The sequence below is a fragment of the Notothenia rossii genome (assembly GCF_949606895.1).
Source record: "Notothenia rossii genome assembly, chromosome: 3".
Classification (NCBI taxonomy): Eukaryota; Metazoa; Chordata; class Actinopteri; order Perciformes; family Nototheniidae; genus Notothenia; species Notothenia rossii.
Window position 1 is genome coordinate 27924769 of NC_136901.1, and position 11313 is coordinate 27936081.

The 11313-nt window shown below is 40.7% G+C and overlaps 1 protein-coding gene across 1 annotated transcript; it reads left to right on the top strand.

Annotated features, from left to right (window-relative positions):
• Window positions 1-390: 390 nt before the first annotated feature.
• Window positions 391-11048, top strand: haus6 (HAUS augmin-like complex, subunit 6). The gene is made up of 16 exons (XM_079669054.1): window positions 391-981; window positions 1687-1782; window positions 1871-1949; window positions 4418-4550; window positions 4675-4819; window positions 6883-6945; window positions 7026-7083; window positions 7167-7340; window positions 7535-7731; window positions 8003-8132; window positions 8308-8410; window positions 8491-8551; window positions 8988-9138; window positions 9248-9346; window positions 9477-9612; window positions 10159-11048. The coding sequence occupies exons 1-16, from the start codon at window positions 863-865 to the stop codon at window positions 10797-10799; spliced, it is 2385 nt and encodes a 794-aa protein (XP_079525180.1). The 5' UTR covers window positions 391-862; the 3' UTR covers window positions 10800-11048.
• Window positions 11049-11313: the final 265 nt, after the last annotated feature.

Here is an 11313-nt window from a genome sequence, read left to right on the forward strand (position 1 = left end):
TTTACAAGATAAATACGGGTTTAAATAGCAGCATTTGCCACGGAAGGCGAGTGGAAGCTACAGTAAACCTTCTCTTACTCTGGCATCTTGTGGCAACTCCCGTTGAGCAGCAGCAGATGCCTCGGCAAGTTGTGGCAATTCTTCACTTTCCTTTTTATTTAAATTCCAACTTTGGTCATGAATAATATGTTTCTCTGTTGTCCACGTTCATAAAGCATAAAACAACAGCATCAGAGCACGGTGCAGAGTCTCTAGATGAGTTTACAGTAGTCCGTCGTTCATGTTGTAGTCCGCTGTATAGAAAACTGTAGTTTCTATAGTTTCCCCACAGCAGCAGACGCACATTTATGACGTCCGCTGGCGCATCATAAATACGTCGGATAGTGAAAGTGCAGTCGGATTCTCTAAGTACCGCATTCTCTTCTCCAAAGTCATTTTGAATTCTCCTATCCACTATCTCTAACCCCATGACGTTTCACTCAGAAGTAAAGGGATAGTCGTTAGGAGCTGATTTTTGGACTATTCCACCGCAACCTTTTCCGTTCAATCGCCGGAAGTATTTGTTAACAACATCCGGGTGGTTATTGGAAAAATTGGCGGTCTGCTGTTGCGTTTTCGTTTTCCTGACTAAATCTGAGAACTTTTACCTAACAAATGTGAACTCAAACTATACTTAACTGTACATGCTTTTACAATATGTATGTATGTGTATCTGCAGTGTTTGTTAATATTTTTGCATGTTTATGTGTGACAACTCAAAACAAGTTAGCCGACAGTAAACTTTGCAGCTAGCAGCTAAAGCTAGCTGACTAGCTTTGAACAACAACGTTAGCCAGCCACCCGTTTCCTCCATCTCGGGATAATGGCGAACCCGGCATTGTTGCAGAAGAAGAGTGGAAAATACTTGTGGTTTGCTCTTCTCGGGTTAGGACTTCAACCAGACAAACTCAACTTAACCGCCAAACGCATCAACCTGGGACCGTGAGTCTGCTTTTATTGTGAATAGCATGTAAATACTGTGTAATGTTAGCTTACTTAACAATGGATTGTCCTGTGGCTGTGTAGCAGTGATAACGACAACTCAACTTTGGTAACAAATACTTTAAGTTACATTTAAATGTTCGTTTTCAGTGCGTCACTTTCGACTGTATCATAACTTGGTTAAATGCAGTGGTCTAACTAAGTAAATGACCTCAAGTACTGTGTTTAAGTACAATTTTGAGGTACTTGTATTTCTACTCTACTACAAATCGAAGGTAAATTGTGTACTTCTACTCCACTACATGTATTTAATAGCATTCGTAACTTTGCAGATTTGGATGAATGATGTGTAATGTAAACACTTAAATAAGACTTATTTACACCTGGAGTAAAATCTTCAAGCTACCAGGCAGTAAACAAAGGATTAGCTGCACCTTTACCAGCTTTGATAACACTCTAATGCATCAATAACTATAATCAAAACATACGATATATATCATTCTGAAATGTGCCAATCTGCATAATGAGTACTTTTACTTTAGCTACTTAAGTATATTTTGATGCCAAGCTTTTTCTACTTTAACTGGAGGAACATTTTGATTGCAGGAATTGTACTTGTAACATAGTATTCCTACACTCTGGTACTTCTACTTTGACTTAAGTACTTTTTCCACCTCTGATTAATTGTTATTTTATGTCCAACAGGAATATGTTCGACAAACCAAACAAGGATGCCTTCTACATAGTAACCCATTTCCTTTTGGAGAGACTCAGCCCAACACGATTTAATGAAGCATACAGGTAAAGTTAGTCATCATTACCTATTTGAATTCACATATAATGTCTTGGAATTATTGTTATAACTTTTGATATATTTGTTTTTGTTTAGGCACTGCTGGCCTGTGTTGTGCCACAAAGCAGATGCGGAGTTCCGCAAAGTGACCTGTGCTTGGCTGCGAGAAATAATGGTGAGAAATTGTGTTTCTTTTACATAAATATATTCTTCATCTGTCCAGTGTTGACAAATAATGTTACCCTAGTTATGTCATCACAAAGAGGATATTCCGTTCACAACTTCTTACTTCCCCGCTTTCCTTTCATAATTTCTGCTCTTCACCCTAATCTTCTCCTTGCATACTAAATTATAGTGTTCGTTCACAACATAAACAAATCCACACATAAAGACTTATATGTCATGCAGGTTAATAGTAAACATCATGTTTCATCACTTTTCCTGTTTTTAAGCAAATTTCTTTCAGGCAAACTTAGCTTAGAGTAAAAAATGTTCATCATTATGCAAATTCTATACCACTCGAAAATATATCTAAAGACAATATATATATATATTAGGGCTGTTCAACGATTACAAATTTTAATCAGATTAATCACAGTTTAAAAATGTATTAATCATGATTAATCACCATTCGAACTATGTCCAAAATATGCAGTATAACATACAGTATGTAAGGGGGGGTGGGGGGTACTTCGTGACCACAGAGTGTGAACATTGTGATCAGCTGCTTTAGCGCAGTTCTCCAGTGAAGGGGAGGAGTCTCCCTCCGCAGCCGGTTGGCGTAGTTCTGGCACAATTCCGTTGTACAGACCGACGTTAACAGCAGCCCTGTCTGTGCACACGGAGACCGACTCTGTCGTCCGGTGATCTAACCGCCTTCTGGAAAAGCTTCACAAGTACTTCGGTGCGCTTTGTGACACAAGTGACGGTACGCATTTCAGATTACGCACATAACCTGCGTACCAGTTATGTGCACCCCTTTACTACAGCAAAAGTATTTTTCCGTCAGGACTTCCTGCAACAACACCACGCCGTTATCTTGATTCTGATTGGCCAGAAGACATTATCAAAGATATTCTATTGAGAAGACGATCACTACGTGACAAAGTTTTCAAAACTGTTTCTGCTCTTCGGTATTTCCAGACAAGTGGCTTCTGAAATCAATCTTACTAACTGCTGTCTGTGCAATTCTCGGCGCGAGTTGGCGGACTTTATTTTGCTTACTTTAACATCATTTTTCATGGTGGGGCTGAGCCATTTCTTGGTATGGGTATAGCCTACCCTGGCGCTGCCACTGGTGGGATGTATGGGGCGGGCCATTCTGCACATGCGTTAAATATTTGAACTCAATTAATTCCAAAAATTAATTACCGCCGTTAACGCGATAATTTTGACAGCATTAATATATATGTATTAGGGCCGGGACTCGATTAAAAAAATTAATCTAATTAATTAGGGGCGTTGTAATTAATTAATCTAAATTAATCGCATTTTTAATCACATATAAATATTTGACCTGAGAACAGTGAGAAGCAATTTTTTTCACATGGATTTTAGTATACCATTGAATAATGACTGAATACATAAGCTTAAGCAACAAAACATTGTTTATTTTTTTCAAGGTGGTACTTAACCAAGACCAACAGAAAAGTGCAATTTTTGCCATAAAGTGTAGCAATAGCATATTTAGGAATATAGTACATTTCAGAGATTCAGGTAGCCTATAGGTAGGTAGACCTTCTGTAAACTATAACACTTTGTTTTTTAAGTAAAACACAATACTTTCAAGTACATTCAGAACATTGGAAACCCTGACTATTAGAAAACATCTCTCTGTTGCTTCAGAGGCCATAACTGACTTTGTTGATTTACCAACAGTTGATTTAAAAAATGTAATCAATTTCAGTCCAACTCTCTCAATAACCTTGGCCAAAACAATAAACAGTTCAACATAAAGTGCCAGTTGCACCAACAACATAATAAATAGTTCAACATAAAGTGTACCATTTAAAATAAAATAAAAAGTGCCAGTGATTGACCTCAATCCCTCCTATTCTTCCAATATCCTGATGAAAAATAAAATCTCTCTGTTGCATAGGCCACTGTTTGATCAACGCGAATTGGGTGTGGGTCCTTGTACTCCGAGTCGGGCTAACGTCCACGCTAGCTTCCACGCTAGCTGCTATATGTTTTGCATTGAGGTGATACTTGAGGCTTGATGTGCTGCGGTGATATGCAAATTCCTTTTTGCATAATTTGCAAACAACCGTGCTCTTATCGACGCTTCCATCCGTCCGTTTTTTAAAACAAAATGTCCCATCCACAGGGCCAACCAAAGCGGTCTCATCAGCTTCTTCGTTCATGTTTGACTATTGTTCACTGTGGTTTGTTGTTGTCTGAAGTCATGAACGTTAGTTGGTGCTCCAGTATAATCGGTACGCCTGAAACTCATCCAGTGAGAACCGTTCCGCGGTGCAAAAATAAGTGCGATTAAAATGCGTTAATTTTTGTGTAATTAATTAATCTTAATTAACGCGTTAAAGTCCCGGCCCTAATATATATATATATATATGCCACAAGTTGTTCTACTGTCTTTTATTATAAATGTAAAAACAATCAAATGTTCTTTTTCACTGTGTGTAGGAGGAAACTGCAAATGCGGGATCCAAAGTGGTGGCATCCTTGTTCCTCTCACCCGGAGGCCCCAAGTTTGTCCGCTTGATGCTTCATTTGGCCAATCACGTCATGCTGCAGAAAATGAAGACATTCACAGCAGGTAAGTCAAGTTAAAAAAAAAATCATATTATGTTCTTTCAATACCACCGGCTGTTTCATTTGTAGTTTGCCGTGCAGTTGGCATGTAAAGACTATCATATAACCTTGGATCTTGTGATTGTTAGATGACAGCTGGGTTCCTGAGGCTGCAGCGCTGCCGGCTTCCTCCCTGGACATGGCCGTGAAGAGGATGGACCTGATTCATGCCAGGTTTCTGAAAGCTGCAGTAGATCAGGATCGTTTCCTTCACGGGTACCAGAGCCGAGCACAGTAAGTCCATGGCAGCTGAAGACAACTACATGACATGTCCATATTTACACCAGCAGCCTTCTACTTCACTACTCCGGTAAACCTAATTGACATTCAACTTTTTTGGCGCAGGTTGTGTCAATGGAAATCCAGTCAGGAATCACCAAAAAGTATATAGTAGTCAATTTAAGATGACAGTCAATTGATACAAGAGGGGAGCTGTTTTCCTTCTTCAAAATCATTTGATAATACTTTATTTAATAATGTATCATCTGTTTGGGCTGTTGCGTACACTTTGTATCTTGTGTTTAAATTATTGTGGTGTGCTAGGGATGGGTACCGAGAACCGGTACTAAGTCAATACCGGTACCTGATTGGACGGTATCGGTATACCGTTAAGCCGCTGGACAAACGGTGCTGCTATCGGTATATGTGTTACGTCTACTTCCTTAGTTTCACTTTAAACCATTCTGGTTGGTTGGGAACCCTCATCCTGTGTGATGTATCCGGTTTGAGACCCCTCTGATTGGCCACTATAAATGCCACTCGTCATCTCTCTCAACCGCGCTCTTATTATTGTGGTGAGACTCCCGGAGGCATCGCGGACAGAGCGAAGCGATCGAAGGTCTGGGTGCACTTTTGAAAAATGTAGTGGCGATAGTGCAATGTGCAATCTATGTACTCAATTAGTTGCTTGTAAAGGGGGTAACACAAGAAACTTAATGAAGCATTTGCAAACGAGAAACTCATTGAATCTAAAACGGTGCTAGCGACACTGCTAGTGCTAATAGTGCTAGCAGCCTTCAGCCGCGCCGCGTGTAAATGTGACCTGAGCGAAGGCTCGCTGGCAGGTTAGCTGCTGCGCACGGGTAATATGTTTTGATTACCTGAGTGCAGTCTTGCAGGCACATCGCCTTGTCTTTTTTTAGTTTATTAACACAGACAGTGTATTAATGTGAGCTCCTACACCTATAATAGTTTGGCCTTTCAGTGAATGCTTTATAAACCAGTTAAACTTACGGATGTCATTGTGAATTGGAAAACTGCATTTTAAATGTTGTTAAAGGTCAATGTATGGTTCAGCAATTGTTGTGTTTCAGTTCAGCACATCATTTATTTTGTGATGATTTAAAAGTACAATCCAGAATAATATATGTACTCGCCTTTATCTTTTGGCCATCTTAGCCTTTTGACCAATTTCTTCACAGTTTTGCATGATGGCACTGTTGGACAATGTTTTAAGGATCTCTTGTCGGGCTAGGTTGTCAGTTTGAAATGTCAGGATGAAGATGTAAATTATTTACAAATGTTAAAAAATGTTTAAAAAAAATGCCTCTTTTCATCCTCTGTCTGAGGGAAAATCCCAAAAAGCATGATAGGGCGAGCCAGGCCCCTTTAAGCTATTTTATTTATTTGTGTCTGCTTCTGAGAAGCTAATGTATAAGTTATACAGTTATTTCTGCAAGAAAATTACAATACAATTACTGTTTAATCTTCACATCTTGTATTCATGTCTATAATTTTGAGCACCAAATTAATGAAAAGTATCGATAAGAGTATCGAAAAATACCGATACCGATAAGCAGTACCGGTAAAATCCTAACGATACCCATCCCTAGGTGTGAGTCTTATCTGTTACTATCGTTGCAATGAGATATTACTTTTTGAATCTTTTTTCACTGCTGTCGTTTCATTGGCTATTTGTTTTAAGCCCCGCCTGTAAATTGTGACCTCATTTGTAAGCCAAGGTTTAACGAGACCAGTTGGCAGAAGCTGGAGGTGTCCGTAGTCAGACGTTTTAATTGGTCAAAGCAGTAAAACACAGGTGGAACAAATGTTGTTAACGACTGCTGTTTCCCTAAATGCCCCAGCGAGCCAACTATAGACACTCCTGCGTGTTTCATGGACAGCAAATGTCTATGTGCACATGTTGAAGTTTTCAGAGGTTTGTGTTTTAAAGCTTGCACTTTCTGTGGAGCAAATTATTTTATATCAAGTTCTGTTGCGAGATGATCAATTATACTATTGGTATTTATGTCTTGTTTTCAAAGCTTTTTTTTGGTGTGTTTTCCCTTGTTTTAAAGGCTCCTGGTGAGGTCTATGAGGGACATCAGAGCAGAGGGCGCCAAGTATGATGAGCTACTCAAGTATGTTTGACTTTCTCCATCAGTACTTCCAGATTCATTGTTTTTGTTTAACTTTGTTTAATCTGTCTTTTTTCTTTCAGGCGCCACAGCGGTGATTGTGCACAAGAGGGAGCCTCTCTTACTGAGAAGTCGAGAAAAGTATGTAATGTTATGTTTGTAGAACTTCCTACAAAACAAGGCTATAAAAAGCTCACACGAGCACTTCATTTTCTTTTCTAAAGGTGCGCTCCTTGTGGTCGGACATTGATGGAATGCTGTCGGCCACCAAAGAGGACCAGAACGTGGTGGAAAGTGTTTTAAAGGGAGATGTAGATCAATACATCCTGGACGGGACGGATCAGGTCCTCCAGATTCCTCGCAGTCTGCTGGAGAGAATTGAACAGCTCCCTCATCAGGTGAGTGAAGATCAGTCTGTTCACTGTGTTACTGAATGAAGGCCTGTTCATTACTATACACAGGCTTTGAGTCAATAGTGATTGGTTTGAATGCACTTTATATTCCCACACCTTGAAATTCACATCACATTTAGCTTACATTTTAAGATGAAAATGCTTCCAGATGAGTCTCATACTCGCTGTGTGTTTTACAGTTGAGTTCAGGAAATGTGTACGAGGCGGGTCAGCTGAACCTCCTGAGTGTGTTTGAGCTGACGAACCACGCGCTGCAGCTCTTGAGAGAAGAGCGCTGCCGGGTCTCTGAGGCCCCCAAACCTCAGCTCAGTCCTCAGCAGCTGAAGGTGAAATGTCAGCAGATGGCCCGTGCACTGCAGAACCTCCACCTCATCAGGTACACTTTAACCCACACTGAAACACAACTTCTGAGGAGCCAAAATATAAGCCATTTTATAGTTGGATTTTTCTTGCTCATATATATATATATATATATATATATATATATATATACATTATATTTAAGCCCTGTGCTACTGGTGGTTTGGAAACTTAAATGGTTATTTGAACATTTGTTAGCATGGGGGGAAACATTCTGTAAAGTTTTTGTTGGCTTACTGAAAGTTGAGTATCATTCGTTTAACCTTATTTTCTTTTTTTCCCCCCAGACAGAGGATTTCCAAGGAAGAAATTCCTGAGGTCAGGAGCGCCATTGGAGAGTTGGAGGCTGCATGGGACAGGAAATGGATGGCTACGCTCAAAGACACGCCGCTTGTCTCTTTTCTGAATGAAGATCCTGTAAGTGGTCCTATGGCATTTTGAGCTTTATTGCTATTCAGTGTATTTTATTTAGAAGAAACATAAATAATAGGCTTGTCAGTATAAGATAACCTGTTGCAGTACTAACATGTTTTGTTACTTCAAAATGGGGTCCACCCTGGTTGCCTATTGTAATTTAATATTTGTCCCTTAGGCCCTTGGCTTCCTTTCACCAATGGCTCCACTGTCTTTTGAACCGGCTGCTGGCGCTAGCTACAGCAGTAGCGTCTTCTCACAGTACCCTGCATCGCTTCTTGGTGAGAACAATCGAATTATTGTAAGCCATGTTTTAATTTGAGGTCTGTCATGTTTCTAATCAAACTTCTTAAAATTCCAGAGAAACCTGCAGAGAGAAAACCACAGGAAGTCCTCCTCCCTATTTATTCTAACCCGATGAGGTAATGTGGCCTTTTTTTATTAGAATAATGAAGCATGAGCGTGAAGGGAGGCAGATACCTGGGCAGTGCTGAGCCGTGCTCTGCCCGACACTAGTCCTCCCGACAGCATCCATGCTCTCTGATGACCGAGGCGAACTGAGAGAAATCGCCACGGACAGATACGGAGCAGACACTCTTTATGTCTATGATTATATATAAATGTTGATCATATTACAAATGATGCTTCAAAACTATTTGACACAGCCCTAATATGCTACTAATATAAATAAGAACCTAACCTCCGGACCGGCACTTATCCATTCAGACACACTTAATAAGATGGTTGCTTTTGGATTAGAACAGGGAACACATACACTGTTTTCTAACGGCTTTAAAGCATTGTGGAGAAAATGTGCATTTATCTCTGTTCAACTTCAGCTTTTGGTCTTTAAAACAGCCCTCAACCGTTACCAGCTGAGAGGTTTCACAGTCCTGTCGTCACCGCTGCAGCACCGTCACAAGCAAACACTTCTCTGGACTGGCTCTTTGACACCCCCCCGTCCCCCCTCCGGAAGGCTCCAGCAGTACCACCCCCTCAGGCTATTATTGTATGTCAGGAATCCTGTTTATTGTCGCTCCACATTTTTTTTTAAACGGTGTTTTATACCTACTTCTGTAACACTATATTTTACAAAGATGTGCTCTGGTTTTTTTTAGGCCAGTGTGAGGAAGGTGGCTCATGTTCCTCAGAATGCAGCATCCATCAGGACCAAGACTCAGATTTTAGACATGGAGTGTGATAACCTCGCTGACCAGGTATATTTATGGATTTAAAAAAAAAAACTGCGTTGGTAAGTCTGCCATGTGGAGGGATGGCGATAACCAGATGAGAAACACACAAGAGTGGGATTTTTAAATCAACAGTTCTGACGTGTCAGTGTTTTAGTTTGCAGATGCTGTTGCTAAAACCAGTCCCACAGCAGGCAGGGTCCAGGATCTGGATTTGGACAGCCTTCTTGGCACTCTTCATGGAGATCCCTTCTCCACCAGAAAGCAGCTGCCACGCACACCTGAGAGCCTGAGTAAGCCAAGACCTGTTGCATTTCACCTCAGCCTTAAAGTGGGAATTCTGTGCCAAGCAGAAGCTGCTTTTAAAGACAATACAAGCTTTATCTGGACAGTTCTAATTAGAATAACGAAGCATGAGCGTGAAGGGAGGCAGATACCTGGGCAGTGCTGAACCGTGCTCTGTCCGACACTAGTCCTCCCGACAGCATCCATGCTCTCTGATGACCGAGGCGAACTGAGAGAAATCGCCACGGACAGATACGGAGCAGACACTCTTAATCTCTGCACAACTTTTAGTATGGAAATATTGATTTAACATCCTTAAACGACAAAGGCTCTATGTGAGCTTTAGTTATCAAGTTTCCTGTTATTTTTGAGATGCAAAGTCATTTTTATTACAATGACTTGCAATATCTTTCCATTATTGTCTACGTTTTTGTTTACTAGTGTAACTCCATATAAAGGTAATTGGTTTATTTAGAATGGCATGAGGTTTGTGGTTTTCTGTATCTTTCCTTTCCCTTGATAAATCTTTCTAATTTTATTCTTTTGCTTTAAAGTTCTGGATGTGAAGAACTCCTGGCGTAAGGCAGTTGAGGAGGATAAAGCTGAGAAGATGGAGCGGATAACAGAGTTTAACGACAGCATTAAATGTTTGCTCACACCCCTCAACGAGAACATTGAAGAGCAGAGCCAGAAGGGAGTCTCGCTCAAATCTTCCCTGCTGTGGGACACCGAGGCCCTGGACAGCCTGAGCGGCACGGGCAGCAGCGCAGTCCAGTTAAGCCTCGATCAGGAAACGCTCCCAGAAATGCCGAGCTACGATAGCCTGCTGAGCCTCGACGATGAAGCGGTGGATATGACGAGTGAGGATGATGATGATGAGGAGCTGCTGATTCCCTCCCTGAAGACGGAGGAGAAGCAAACTCCCCTCACCACACATCCTCTGGGCCGGATCCAGCAGGCGTGCAGCGATGGCTCCTATATAAGCAGTCAGAGGACAGCAGAGTGTCTTCTGACGGATCACACAGCTTCCGGTTTGGACAGAGACTGGCTGATGGAGCCTGTGAGTTCAGTGGAGGCCACAGCACAGGTCTTCTCACTGGATTTAGACACTCTGAAGACTCCTTCCCCATTAAAGAAGCAGGCGTATAGCCTCCCAAAACTGATCACTTTCTCCCCGATGGATGACATGAAGTGAATTGTAAAGTGTGATATAAATAGCTGTAAAGTAACCTACTTAGTTGCCGTTAAATTACTTTTCTGTGTTTTAAGGTAAGACATGAACTGCTTTTAATAAAATTGTAAAATATGGCTCTCGTGTGTAAATATCCATGGTTATTTTTAGTATTGTTTGTCTCCAGAGAAACATTAACATCTTGTAATTTCCAAGATATGTTTGTTTGTCCATTTAAACTATTGATAAAGATATTGTTTGTGTTCATGAAAAGTTAGTGTGTCCCCTCACCTTTAACATTTGCATTGCACTTTTAACATGGTTTCTATGTGCACAAATATTGAAGGGAATCAGTAAGTCAGGTTGATCAAAGGTGTAGAATTTGTAATGTTGGTTTAAGCAGTTGGAAATAAATTTAGAACTAAATATTGCTTTTTGTGGCCGACTGTTTGAACATATTTGAATTGGATAAGGTTTTTACATTTGTCTTGCATTGAATATAAGACGCCAGCTATTTTCATCAGAACGTCCATTTGCA